Source organism: Neolamprologus brichardi, chromosome 20 (assembly GCF_056152115.1).
Source record: "Neolamprologus brichardi isolate AB-2024 chromosome 20, ASM5615211v1, whole genome shotgun sequence".
Lineage (NCBI taxonomy): Eukaryota > Metazoa > Chordata > Actinopteri > Cichliformes > Cichlidae > Neolamprologus > Neolamprologus brichardi.
This window is the reverse complement of record NC_142123.1, coordinates 26,262,818-26,277,269: the sequence shown is the minus strand read 5'-3', so window position 1 is coordinate 26,277,269 and position 14,452 is coordinate 26,262,818. Positions and strand designations below refer to the sequence as shown.

Below are 14,452 nucleotides of genomic sequence, written 5' to 3'. Positions count from 1 at the left end.
GAATTTTCAGCTGGAGTGTGTATTCAAGGCCCACCCGCAGAACAAGTTTCCAGAACTCTGTGTGAGAAGTTAGGACAAATAAAGAGGCTGTTTATATAGAAAATCTATACAGGAAAGCAAGCAGCGCATGTGTTCTGAGAGAGAAATAAGGCAAATAAATATAGAGATTAAATGATAAACAGGGTCCAGGATGTCAGTACTTAAGCTCACACACAGAGGTTATGTAATAGAGGAATGAGAGAACGCAAATTTAATCCTGTCACTTTCTGCACTTGCTTAATCCAAGTGCTTCCCAAGATTTCTCTTGTTGTCAAAATGGCTTTTGCTTCTCTTCATTTGTGTGGCCCTTTTTTGAAATTCCTCTGGTTTTGGAACAACAGTGTCTTTAAACCACACATGAACTGTTTTTTGGGTTGCGTTCTGGTTTTTGTGGTGTTCAGTTACCATTTTCCATTAAAGTAAAAAGTAACAAGCACAGTAAATCAGTTTATGTGTGAACAGTGTGGCGTTTTTATCTGGATGGAATGCAGAAGTCTTCAGAAAGTGTATGTTAAGGTGGGACTGGAAAACAGCAATCTTTTCTGTTTGCCTCGGGGTCCTGGGCGCTCACGGGTCAAGCAGCGGTGGCAGATTGCAGCCAATCACCTTCTCAACACAGCCAAGGATATGCAGGTCTCCAGTTACACCCTGATCCAGATGTCAGGGTGTAGTCTTGTGATCTTTGTTTTTTGGGGATGGGGGTGATAGTAGAGGCCTTGCGCTGGTGAGGTATTGCACATGACTCTCTACACCGTAGTGTTCAGGTCAACATAAGCTGGAGGCAGAGACTGCTTGTCTCTTTATGGTATTTACAGGGGTTCTAACCTTTTGAACTGGCTCTTGTCACTCGTAAGAATGAAGAAAGTCTTTATTGTGATAGGGGAGGAAGGGCCTCTGAGTTGCGCAGATTAACGGCAGCCGGACTTGAGAGAATGGTGGGTGTCACAGTGGGTGGTGCCAAGATGGCCTTTTTAGTTTTTCAAACCAATAACAGAACACATTAAGATCATTTGGCAAGTTGTCAGTGGACTTGAGGTCTTTATATTTGAAGTCGATGACAGAAGCTGTCATCTACATTCACTAAACCTCTCTCGCTATCTTGCTAAACCTGTAATTTTCCTTATGGCTCCTCACCAACCTTTTTTCTTTTCTGGCTTAGCTCTGAACCACTGTGCATCACTGTTCAACTCACGTTTGTGCCTTTTGGTCTACAGCACTCTTTACAAAAGCTACAGCAGGCCTCTGTATACTTGTCCAAGAGTGACTCATCATAGTCCAAGCACAAGAGGGGCCTCCCCCTCTTTTTTTTTTTCTTTGTTCTGCTCCACTAAAAGTCTCTGCGAACTCTAGAACAGAACAGAAGGAAATATTCACACGTATCCATGTTTACCCTATTGCTTCAGTTGCAAGTTTCTTTAAAATGTAAGACTTTGGAAAATATTAGTTCTAATGCTCTGGTTTTGAAGAGAAAGTTTGCATTTTAAAAATCAAATATGCATTTTGTTTTTGCAGTTAACTGTCCGCGGGAAACTTCAAGAAAACATATAAATGCCGCATTTATCCAAATACTATGTATTGCAACTTTTTGTGTGTGTTTGTTTTACTAAAGTTTCTCACATTTTCTTCCCTCGAAGAGCATAAATGAAGCATTTGCACATGCAATTTAGGCATATCCCTGCACACCACGAAACTAAAATACACCAAATACTCATAGAGCTGCACGCTTGTGCGGAAAAACGTTTTCCTGCAGGGATTTTACTTAGTTGTTTTTTTGTAAAAATTTCCGCCAAGACAACAAAACCTCGTTTAGTTGAAAATGCACACTGTCCAAAAACAATGCCCAGCTCTCAGAGAGGATGTGTGGCAGAACACCCATTTACCACAAAGCACAAACGAAAGAACAAGATGCGACTGCAACTTAAAGAAAACACACAGAAGTCTCGCTGACAACATGTTTTCTCATGAGAATTTGATCACAGATACAGAGAGTTCCGCGCTTCTGATTGGCTGCAGGAGTCGGAGTACCTCCCCTTTAAATGGAGGGCCTCTCGCCCCGGGGCGTGGCCACAGTGAAAACGAGGGTATATGTTTATCTGTTTGCTAGCCTCAGCTTCCAGTGGCAAGCTGGCAGAGGTTTTTAGGAATGGTAATTATAACGCGTCGTAAAAATGTCTTTTAAAACAGTGGGCACATTAACACGTACATTATGGGCAAGAGGAAACAAGACCCCTCCTCTGGCCAGATCCCCTAGAGTGAACAGACTTTGTACCACATGCAGGATCTCTGGAGGAAAAAAGCAGGGCCGCGACGGGACAAAAGAGGAAAGTTGCGGCTCAGATTCGGACAGACCAACTGGCGACGCTCCGTCACCCAGCGATCCACTTCACAGATGCAAGGCTGGGGACAAGAAGCGAGCCAAGGAGCCGCTGGGTGCTCCTGGTGTCTGTGGTGTGAGGAGACGCTCTTTCACGTCCACCGCAGCTCCAGTGGATCAGATCTCGTACCTGTGGACTCGCTACAATGACATGAAACGGCTGGTTCACGGTAAGCAGAGGGCCCCCCGGCCCCCCACCCCTCCTTTTTTGTCCTAACGGGGGCCCCATATCGCGGTTATCCCGCACGTCACCGTGGCAGCCGCTATGGTTCTCTGTTGACGCCGAATACATTTTGTTCTTTTAGGGATTTCGTTCATCCTCTTTCCAATTTAGCCACAGATGGCACATTAATGCCCTGTGTAACACGCATGCAGGATAAAGTTTTGCACAGCAACTTGTTTAAGATGCATTTGTGCTCACGCGTCAGTTCCTCTGTTTGGCAAGATTTGTTCTTGAAAACAACCCAAGCGGCTGTTGGTGAACGCTGCGCGTACACTGTGCGTTTGTGTGTCCTTGTGAAACGTGTTTTCGCTCAGCATTCCGCTATTCAGCCAAATATGCACTCACCATTATTTAGGGTTAGGGTCGGTTAACCACAATTCTTAGCTTGATTGTATGTCATCGGATGCATTCTGTAAATGATCTATGGCCTATTTATATTAGCGGGCGTTTAAGCAGGTCCCTGCAAATGAGACATGGAAAAATACTGTATGGAAAAAAGAAAGAAAAAGAGAAAACGAACTTAGGGATTTAGGGTCGGTACAAGTTGTCTATGTTGTTATCAAATGCACTGACATGCACGTTAGCTCCATAATATTTGCTTTTTGGTTTTTGTTTATTTAGTTCACGTGGGCCAGCCCTGCTTTGCATGTGCAGAACATAATAATAATCAGAATAACTGTCAGTCTGCGGCAAACCTGGAAGCTGTGCATTTGAAGGGAGAGTACATGAGCAAAATAAAGTATTAAAAGTAAAGGAACTCTTATGCAGCCTTGTTATAGCGATGTAAACAGCAATGTAATGCTGCATGTGGGCACAGTTTGGTTTATTTAAAGTACTTTTATATATTTCTCGAGTGTTTATTCTATAAATATGCGTCACGATTTGACTGCAAACGTTATCTTGATTTACAAAGTAAGTATAGCAGCCAAATAATTGTAGTAACACAGCATCTCCCTCTGAAGTGTTCTGGAGTAGAAACATGAAGTAGTGTAAAATGAAAACACTCAAAAGTGTTTAACACTAGAAGCCTTTTTATATACATATGTGTGTATATATAAGTTTTTACCAACATACTCTGTTTAAACCACATTTTTTGTTCTCCACATGGTGGGTTTTAATTAAAGCTGGTCACGCATTCTCAATTGGAAATGCAGTTTGTCAGATGCAGTCTTTTGAAATGTGACTCAGCATAGAAAGAAAGGTATTTTGTCTGTTCCCAGCAGCAGCCCTCATTGAACTCTGTCACTACAGAGGGGCCATGCCCCACTTTTAGATCATGTGTGACTCAGTCCTGTGCTCCTGCTGCAGCCAGCGCTGGAGTCCGTCTCTGCAACAAAATGTAAACTGTGTGTTTAATCTGTGCGCATGGGTTAGCTGTGTGACCGTACTCGAGATAGTGTGCAGATAAAATATGGGAATATTTTCAAAGGCGCAGTGAATGCTGTGCTGCCCGTTATGTTTTTCCAGGTTAAGTTGGTAGAAGGTATAAGTGTAGAAAATGTTCTTTTGGGACGGCCTGAGCTCAGTCAAGTAAAGACATCTTAGAAATGCACGTTGCACAACCTCGTGAGCTTGCCAGCTAAACTGGACCGAAAACAGCAGTTACTTCTTTCTCCTCTGCAGAAGCGCACAATCATCAAGTTTCATTGCAGAAAGGGTCGCTTACACATTCCCTTTAAATTAAAACATGAGTCAGCTGTAATGAGCTGTCATATCTCTTAAATCTTGCTTATTCATTGTTGTTTGGTTAATTTGATCTGTGATTCTCAAATTTAAACGAGTCTTTCCCCGTTTCTTTCCTGCACCAGACCTGATCCCGCCTGGTGCGTGCAACCTCCTCAACTCCTCCACCATTTACGCGAACAACGAGGTCGACTTGGCTGAAGTGGACATCTATGGCTTCGATTACGACTATACACTGGCGCAGTATTCCAATGCGCTCAACGCAATGATCTACAACAAAGCCAAGGAATTCCTAATTGAACACTTCAAGGTGTGCTTTGCATCAGTTGTGTCAAACGTGTTTGCTTTGAAACTGATTTTTAAACACAGGCTTATTTAACCTGCTGGTTCTCCTGTTTGACAGTACCCCGAGGGCATTCGCAAGTACGACTACCTTCCTAACTTTGCTGTTCGGGGCCTTCACTATGACATCCAAAAGGTAAAATCTTTTAAACTACACTTTAACCATTGCAGGAGCACAATTGTGCATTTTCTCTGTGCAGCTCATGAAGTGAAACTCAGTTATTTTTGCTCCTCTGTAGGGTCTTTTAATGAAGATAGACGCCTTCCATTACATTGAGCCGGGGACAGTGTACCGGTAAGAAATGAAAGATGGTTTAAGTGAATTGCGGGATAGTGTTATTAGACCCCAGTACATTCATTTGTGTTTGATGTTCCCAGGGGTCTGAGCCCAGTGCCAGATGAGGAGGTCCTTCAGCTCTTTGGTGGGACCCATCATGTCCCCCTGCAGCAGGACAGTGGCTTCTATGGAAAGGTAAGAATTTATTCTTCTTCTTCTTCTTCTTTTTTTAAATTTTATTTTGCAGAAGAAACCTAAAAAAAATAATTTAACCTCCTGAGACCCCCCGTCCTCATATGGGGGACATTACAGTCTGGCTTTGACTTTTGCTGTGTTATAATGTAAAATGAAGCCAAATCAGGACGTGTTTGTTTTTTTTTGTTTGTGTTTTGGTGACTTTCTGTTCAAAGTTGATGCTTATTTTTGATCCTTATCATGTCAAACTAATCCCAAATAGCTTGGAGAATTTAAAAAGCACTCAAAACAACAGCTTGGGCTTCAGGAGATATATATAGAAATATATATTGATTTTAAAGTTAAAACACTCCAACTAGACACTCCCTATTAATCACATTAGTTCAGTAGTCCAATAACTTTAAAGCAGAGTTTAGTGGAGAACTGTTTTACATTTACCACAGTTCTTGCACTTTGCCTCCAGATTTGTTTTTGTACATTTACTCTCTGTGGAACATGGGTTTGTTTTGGCACAGACGTGAAAGCCTAAGTACTGCCGGATCAGCAAAATATTACAGTTTTATTTGGACCTCCTCAAACAAGGAATTTGGGATTTAATCTGTTGCTGTACACAGATTTACCAAATGTTGGGGTTTTGTACGGCTTTAGCATTACATAAGAACCAAATGGTGAATTTTGTAATCTCATTTCTTCCTTTGTTGTCATGAATCGGTTGGAAGGCAATGTTCCAGTCCCAAAAGAGTTGATTATGAGAACTCTGTGTCTGCACTTTATTGTTTTTTTTAGTTCTGTACTCGTTAAGGCAGGGAAATTAGAAAGCTCTGCTGGGTCTGGGAGTCACCAAGCTTTAAACTGACATGTTTGCCCATTAGGAGCAATTTGGGCTCTGAATGTTTTGAATCAGACTCGAATCATTTTCGCCCGATTGAACCTTTTAAGTGGTCTCCTGCAGCAGGAACGGTGCCTCTTTCCATCTGTAACAATCCTGTCCAAAATAGGTCTCTAATCTCATTTGGTGCAGTTGGACTCTCTTAAGGTACCAGCTGGGTACTAAGTTAGTTGGTCCTACACAGGACTTTTAAACCCATATTTTTTTTCAATAAAGAGTGATATCCAATGTTTAAACTGATAAAATGTACCATTTTAAGAAATAAAAATTGTCTCCTTTTGAATTTAATAGCAGCACCACATCTCAAAAAGCTGAAAAACTAGAGGAGGAACAGCTAGAGAAGTGTTTTGCAGTTAATTAGGTTAACTTTCAACAGGTCGGTAACAATTTCATCTACAGTGCATGACAACAAAAGATTCAAAGAATATGGATACGTGTTTGTGCGTGAGGGACGAGGCTAAAAATCAATATCGGATGCCCATGATGTTCAGAGCCTCAGGAGGCACTGCATTAAAAACAGGCTTGATTCTATAATTGGAAATCAGTGCATGGACTCGTGAACACTTTCAGAAATCATTGTCGGTGAACTCAGTTTACTGTACCATCCACAAATGCAGGTTAAAAGAAGCCATATGTGAACATGATCCAGAATCATTGCTGTCCTTTCCGGGCCAAACTGTTCTGGGGTCAGATGAATCAAAATTTTGAATTCTTGCGTTATTCAGCAAGATGTATACTGCATCGATTTACCAGCATGGCTTTGTAGTAGAAGACTCTGGGAGCTGAACTGGCCTACCTGCAGTCCAGACTTTTTACCATCTGAAAACATTTGACTTACCATCGTAAGAAAAATAAAACACCACAGACCCAGGACTTCTGAGCAGCTAGACTCATATATCAGACAAGAATGATACAGCAAAAATCCAGCAACTGGTCTTGTCAGTTCCCAGACTTTTTAAAAGAAGAGGGGATGTTACGCAGAAGTAAACATAGCCCTGTCTTGACATTTTTGAGACGTTCGGTGCCATCAAATTCAAAATGAACTAAATCTTTTGCTTTCTCTAAATGGCACACTTTGGCTGTTTTCTGCGTTCTCCTGTGAATAAAATGTGCGTTTATGAGATTTATAGATTGATTGAAATGAGTAGATGTTTGTCACTTGGGGACGGTGTCAAAAAATGTGGGGCAACCAGTAACATGGGCTGTACTCATTTGTTATGTTAATTGTACAACAGCTTAGGACAGATGTCATAATGAGGGAAGAACTCTGCAATGAAGTGAAACAGAGCATTAAACAGTGCAAATTGTCCTGTACAGACATAGTGTTCTTCTTATGCATACTTTTTTTTGTGTGTGTCTTCCTCTTTTTGAGAGACTCTGCTGCTCTTCCCTTTCCTGTGTAAGCCAGCTTCTCAACAATCAGTATTCTCCCTGCATTGTCATTGCTGGTGGGCTTCTTGCTGCTGGCTGTGTGACTCTGCTGCATTGCCAAACTCTTGCGCAAATGGACACAAACACAGGAAATTTAGCATCATTGGGTAGGGCTCGTATTGGAAACTAGGGGTGGGGGAAGAAATCGATAATGTGTAGTATCGTGATATTTTGTTTGCTAATAATGTATCGATACAGGGACAGCAGAAATCGATATTTTGTTACAAAAAAAAGTTTTCGTGGAGTGGAACATGCTCTGTCTTCATCCTTTTTCTGAGCAAGAATCCTGACATTCCTTCACTGTCCAAATGTGTTTAACTTTTTTTTGGCAGCAATAAACATGACAGTTTACTTATTTTAATTTAAGACATGTTTTATTTTAATTAAGTTTAAAACTTTTTGATTTAATGTAAAATTATATTTTGTTTTAATTTACTTTCAAATTCTTCAGTTGCTGAAGGGGCTGGATAGTTTTCATAAATTGCATAGTTCAGAATAGCTATAATTGTACCAGATGGTTGCATTCAGTTAAGTTGGACTAGACTGTAATACAAACCATTCAGTTTGTCAACATTAAAACTGAAATGAGAGAAAGACTGAGTGCGAGACTTTGTTATTAGATAAAATGAATATTGATAAAGTTTACCTTTATGTACAGAATCTGAATATCGCAAAATATTTTTAAAAAATTGCAATAATATCGTATCGTGCATTAAGTATTGTGATAATATCGTATCGTGGGATGTATGGTGATTCCCACCTCTATTGGACACTGCTCTTAATTTAATTTTTAAGTTGTTCAAAACACATTAAAAGGCACATGAAATGTTTGTTTGCTTTGTTTTAAACAAAATAAAGTTAAAATGTCATCTTGTGAGAATCAAACATTAACTTGCATTTTTTTTTTTTCCCCCACAGGGACCAAAGGTGAAGCAGTTCATGGATATCTTCTCCATTCCTGAGATGACTCTCTTGGCTGTAGCAAATGACTTCTTCATCACAAACGACATCGAGTATGATCCAGTTCACCTCTTCAAAGACGTCTCTGTGAGTTATGATATGTTTTAATGTCCGTTTCCAAGTCTGGCCTCACTCTGTAGCTCATACCAAAGGAGATTGGATATTTGACTATATCCGTGTTGCGTGCTTCATCAGCTCCACGCTCAGGAATTTGCTGAGCTCCGGAAAAGTTTGCAATGGACTCTCTGGTAGAGCGAAGAACAATAACAGCTTTTCCTCTTGGTTCTGGGGTGGAATGTTTTCAATTATACAGCACGCCCACTACTTCATCGTAATTTCTCCTCTGAAAATAAGCAAACTGACAGGTCATTAATCATTTCCAAATAATTGGGGTCTTTCTTCCCAAGTGACTGTAATTCAAAATGTCTGTGAAGGTTCTCAGTCATCCAGGTCATTGTAGTCAAAGGACCTTGCAAAGAAAAGCGTCTGGACTTCTTTTAAAGAAGTCCAGACGCTTTTCTTTGCAAGCTCCTTTGACTGTAATTTAAACTTATCTCATAGTAGGGATCAAAGAAATGTTTTGAACATATTGTGAAAAACATTCATTGGCGTTTAATCCACAGGAAGCAGTCGGCATGGTTCACCTCAAAGGATACATGTACAAATGGATTATGGAAGATCTCGGTAAGAATTCCTTTCATGTCTTTCGGTTTTGTCTGCGCCCTGCTACAAAAACACTGGCAGTTCAATTAATCTTTGTTTTTCTTCGCTTTACAGATAAATTCATTCTCAGAGGGGACGAGACGGATGCTGTTTTGCATCGATTGGCCAGCAACGGAAAGAAACTTTTCCTCATAACCAACAGTCCCTTCAGCTTTGTGTAAGTGTGAGCGACTTGATGGAGTCCACGTCTGCAGTAGTGCACTCTGTCCTAATACAAAGGTAAACACCTCGGCGCTCTGTTACATTTATGCTTCTTGTCGGTGTGCAGCGATAGAGGAATGACGCACATGGTGGGGAAAAACTGGAGAGACTTTTTTGATGTGGTCATCGTGCAGGCAGACAAACCTCACTTCTTCACCGACTGTATCAAGTGAGTAACTCCTTGTAGTTTTTCAGTGTGGCGAATGTGCGCCGGCATCCCTCTCATGAGATAAGGCGCAGTCAATTCAGTGCTCCTTTTTAACAATCTCTAAAATTGTTGCTCCTACAGACCTTTCAGGTGCTTGGATGGTAACGGTGACCTTCGGTGGGAAAAAATCAAGAGTTTGGACAAAGGACAGATTTACAAACAGGTCTGTAATGAAAAGTCTGCATGTTTTTACTTGTTGTGTTCTGAGTGTCTAATGAGTATGTGGTTGATTTTATTGTTTCAGGGAAACCTATTTGACTTCCTCAGACTGACAGGGTGGCGAGGATCAAAAGTTCTGTACTTTGGAGATCATCTTTATAGCGACTTGGCTGTGAGTATCCGAGCACGGTGATCTCATCATGATAAATTGTCGAGTCAGTGTTCTGCATGGTGACTAACTGTTTGTGGTATAGGGATTAGCAGTCATTTTTCTGTGTTGGCTTCATTTGACGTCCTTGGTGTGCGATTTAGCAAAGTGAGATTTATTTTTTATTTTTTTAGCTTAGATGGTTCACATCGTTTGAAAGATACACAAGTACAGAGTATGTGCAGAGATGCGCACGGTGCCAGATGCCATCTGTCTCCACGTATTGCATGACTCTGAAAGTCCTGAGAGCATTTGGGTGGGGTCAGAGCAGACTGTGCAGTGAAAATCTGAAACACTAGATGGCAGTATGAGCGCCGCAATTTTTCGTCAGAAATTGAGGACTGTTTTGTGTTACTGTGCAAAGTAAAGGCACACTGTATAAACATATTAACAGCGAATATGTCTGTAATCATGTATCTAATAAATAAGAGAGTAAAACATGGCAACATTTGTTGGATCTTCCACACAGAAGACAGTCAAAGTGATTAAAAGAGAGTTATTGTGCTCATTTCCAGCTCCACACATTTATTCTGCTTGTTCATAGTTTACAACAATGCTTATTTATAATATCTGGGGCTTTACTGCAGCTCTTGTTCCCTTTTCCATTTGAAATGAGCAATTTTAGCTTCTTTCTTTTGCCCAGTTGTCTTTTTGATAGGCAGCCACTCTCAAACAGCAGGTTTTAGCAGTGGGTGGGTGGCGCTGCTATGCTCAGGGCACTTTAAAACGCTGTTCTTGTTTCAGTTATAAAGTCCTTTAATTATGTTGGTGTTGGCTCACAGTTGTTGTGCATCCAGCTAAATATCAAATGTTTTTCTAAGGGGAAGAAAAATAAAGAATAGATTGCTGCATATTTTCTCAATACGCGTTTATCTTTTGTTGCAGGACCTCATGTTGAGACATGGCTGGCGCACAGCAGCCATCGTACCTGAACTGGAGCAGGAAACCAAAGTGGTGAGCACAGACCGGTATGGAATGAACCTCACCTGGATGCAGGCTTTAACTGGCTTGATGGAGCGCCTGCAGGTGAGAGTTAATCCTTGAGCTGTTGGGACATTATATTCTGCTTGCACTCACGCATGGCAAACACTCACATACCTGAAATGATAACACATGATAACATGTTGACAGAACACAATGTTAAAAGAAAAAAAAACAAGCTGTTCAGATTCCAGCGTGAGAGTCCACGTGCTTACAATCCTATTAACGTGTTATTGGAGTGTTTGTAAGAGCTTAAACGAGGCAAAAAACTGCAGTTAAGACAACTTTTGAACTTTAGTTGTTGTTTGTCCCTACTGTTGAACTCAGACTCAACTTATCTAAGGGACAAAATGTATTGTTTCTTCTCCATATTTATGTTTTTGAAGAGCTAAATTTATTCATATTGTTCTTTAATGTCCTAGACACACAGAGATCCCGTGTCTAAACAAGTTTTTCTGGAATGGCAGAAGGAAAGAGAGGAACTCAGGTGAGTCTTATCATCTTAATCCCGGTCTTAATCTTTAAAAGCACGTCCCAGTGTTCCCAGTGATGTTGTTTAACAAGTCTGCACAGTACAAATACTGGCTCAAATGGAAAATTTCAGTTTTTGCTGTCCTATATACAGTGGGGCAAAAAAGTATTTAGTCAGCCACCGATTGTGCAAGTTCCCCCACTTAAAATGATGACAGAGGTCAGTAATTTGCACCAGAGGTACACTTCAAATGTGAGAGACAGAATGTGAAAAAAAAATCCATGAATTCACATGGTAGGATTTGTAAAGAATTTATTCGTAAATCAGGGTGGAAAATAAGTATTTGGTCAATAACAAAAATACAACTCAATACTTTGTAACATAACCTTTGTTGGCAATAACAGAGGTCAAACGTTTACTATAGGTCTTTACCAGGTTTGCACACACAGTAGCTGGTATTTTGGCCCATTCCTCCATGCAGATCTTCTCAAGAGCAGTGATGTTTTGGGGCTGTCGCCGAGCAACACGGACTTTCAACTCCCGCCACAGATTTTCTATGGGGTTGAGGTCTGGAGACTGGCTAGGCCACTCCAGGACTTTCAAATGCTTCTTACGGAGCCACTCCTTTGTTGCCCGGGCGGTGTGTTTTGGATCATTGTCATGTTGGAAGACCCAGCCTCGTTTCATCTTCAAAGTTCTCACTGATGGAAGGAGGTTTTGGCTCAAAATCTCACGATACTTGGCCCCATTCATTCTGTCCTTAACACGGATCAGTCGTCCTGTCCCCTTGGCAGAAAAACAGCCCCATAGCATGATGTTTCCACCCCCATGCTTCACAGTAGGTATGGTGTTCTTGGGATGCAACTCAGTATTCTTCTTCCTCCAAACACGACGAGTTGAGTTTATACCAAAAAGTTCTACTTTGGTTTCATCTGACCACATGACATTCTCCCAATCCTCTGCTGTATCATCCATGTGCTCTCTGGCAAACTTCAGACGGGCCTGGACATGCACTGGCTTCAGCAGCGGAACACGTCTGGCACTGCGGGATTTGATTCCCTGCCGTTGTAGTGTGTTACTGATGGTGACCTTTGTTACTTTGGTCCCAGCTCTCTGCAGGTCATTCACCAGGTCCCCCCGTGTGGTTCTGGGATCTTTGCTCACCGTTCTCATGATCATTTTGACCCCACGGGATGAGATCTTGCGTGGAGCCCCAGATCGAGGGAGATTATCAGTGGTCTTGTATGTCTTCCATTTTCTGATGATTGCTCCCACAGTTGATTTTTTCACACCAAGCTGCTTGCCTATTGTAGATTCACTCTTCCCAGTCTGGTGCAGGTCTACAATTCTTTTCCTGGTGTCCTTCGAAAGCTCTTTGGTCTTGGCCATGGCGGAGTTTGGAGTCTGACTGGTTGAGGCTGTGGACAGGTGTCTTTTATACAGATGATGAGGTCAAACAGGTGCCATTCATACAGGTAACGAGTGGGGGACAGAAAAGCTTCTTACAGAAGACGTTACAGGTCTGTGAGAGCCAGGGATTTTCCTTGTTTGAGGTGACCAAATACTTATTTTCCACCCTGATTTACGAATAAATTCTTTACAAATCCTACCATGTGAATTCATGGATTTTTTTTTCACATTCTGTCTCTCACAGTTGAAGTGTACCTCTGGTGCAAATTACTGACCTCTGTCATCATTTTAAGTGGGGGAACTTGCACAATCGGTGGCTGACTAAATACTTTTTTGCCCCACTGTATCTCAGTTAAAGCATCCAAGTATATTAGTTCTACCTACCTTAAATGTGAACAGATATGATAATAACATTTGATATGACAGCGCTTGAGCTACAGTTACTTTTTTAAGGACTTTTCACTTCTCCTTGCTTCTACCACTTCTTGTTATTTCACAACTTTGACTACATATTCATACATGTACAATGTCATAACTTTTATCCCACTTTTTTTTACATGCTAGGGTGATGACGAAGAACCTGTTCAACCCTCAGTTTGGCAGCATCTTCAGAACGTGTCACAACCCCACCTACTTCTCCAGACGCCTGTGTCGTTTCTCAGACCTCTACATGATGTCTCTGAGCTGTCTTTTGAATTATGACCTCTCGTACACTTTCTACCCCCGCCGCACCCCTCTGCAGCATGAAGCTCCTCTGTGGATGGACCAGCTGTGCACAGGCTGCATGAAAACCCCTTTCCTAGAGGAGATGTCTCACATCCGATGAGAGCCAGAATCTCATAAGTGACTAATAAGATTTTATGTTTTTTAAAGCCTGGCAAACACTTGATAGCCTGAGGATGTCTTACCTAGCAGGGTTTCCTTTTAATCTAAGGAGAGGCTACACAGCTCACTCCGAAGGGCACCGTTCTTTTGTTCAAAATAGTGAGCACTTTCCCCGTAAATCCCCTGAAGGGTGCTGTGTATGTAGCTCATGTCCAGAGAGCATTTAAATACCTTGCGTTAAAAGATCAACAGACACTGTGGTTTCTTCCTGTAGCTAACTGTGGAAGTCTTTCAATACAATGCTACGCCGCACAATTTAAACAAATAAAGAACTACAAGTTTTATTGATGGTGTTATTTTATTAAGCTCTTTGTATTCTCTACCAGTGGGTTTCGAGCTTTGTTTGGGACACAAAGGGGCAAATCAGAAGTTCAAAGCACTCCTGTATTTATGTCTACACAAAGCACTCTGTCATGTGACTTGTTCTTCACTCTTTTGTCATACAAAACACTTTTGACAGCACATTTACCATGTGTGGACTTAAAAGCTCCTTGTTGCTTTCACTTTGTCAGATACTTTCCTATAATCCAACAAATGCTCCTGCTGTGTCCGATGCAGGTTCAGCACTCTTTACTGTTATATTAAGGTGTTGGGTTGCCCGCCGGTGGTGGTTGGCTCTATATGAAAGTAACAGTTCTTTCTCTATTAAGCTCGTCATTGCGCCTTTGATGTATCAGGCTCGCATAAATTCCACTCTATTGCAACTGCATGAATTTACTTTTTTTAATAGGTAGACATGGAAAATGAACTACTGATTTTGAACTTTTTGTGCAATTTGTATATTGTAATAAT

General features: G+C 41.3%; 1 protein-coding gene across 1 annotated transcript; it reads left to right on the top strand.

Moving 5' to 3' along the window:
* Nucleotides 1–2,118: 2,118 nt before the first annotated feature.
* Nucleotides 2,119–13,944, top strand: nt5dc2 (5'-nucleotidase domain containing 2). The gene is made up of 14 exons (XM_006794169.3): nt 2,119–2,583; nt 4,445–4,629; nt 4,723–4,797; nt 4,901–4,956; nt 5,040–5,133; nt 8,372–8,500; nt 9,037–9,097; nt 9,191–9,293; nt 9,405–9,506; nt 9,627–9,708; nt 9,790–9,876; nt 10,798–10,938; nt 11,316–11,380; nt 13,340–13,944. The coding sequence occupies exons 1-14, from the start codon at nt 2,208–2,210 to the stop codon at nt 13,599–13,601; spliced, it is 1,818 nt and encodes a 605-aa protein (XP_006794232.2). The 5' UTR covers nt 2,119–2,207; the 3' UTR covers nt 13,602–13,944.
* Nucleotides 13,945–14,452: the final 508 nt, after the last annotated feature.

What these genes read in the sequence shown, in the direction of transcription:
- nt5dc2 (XM_006794169.3), top strand. Translation starts at nt 2,208, where the DNA reads ATGTCTTTTAAAACAGTGGGCACATTAACACGTACATTATGGGCAAGA. An exon ending in TTCTTCACCGACTGTATCAA is followed by an intron (nt 9,507 to 9,626) that starts GTGAGTAACTCC and finishes TTGCTCCTACAG; the next exon opens with ACCTTTCAGGTGCTTGGATG. An exon ending in AAGGAAAGAGAGGAACTCAG is followed by an intron (nt 11,381 to 13,339) that starts GTGAGTCTTATC and finishes TTTACATGCTAG; the next exon opens with GGTGATGACGAAGAACCTGT.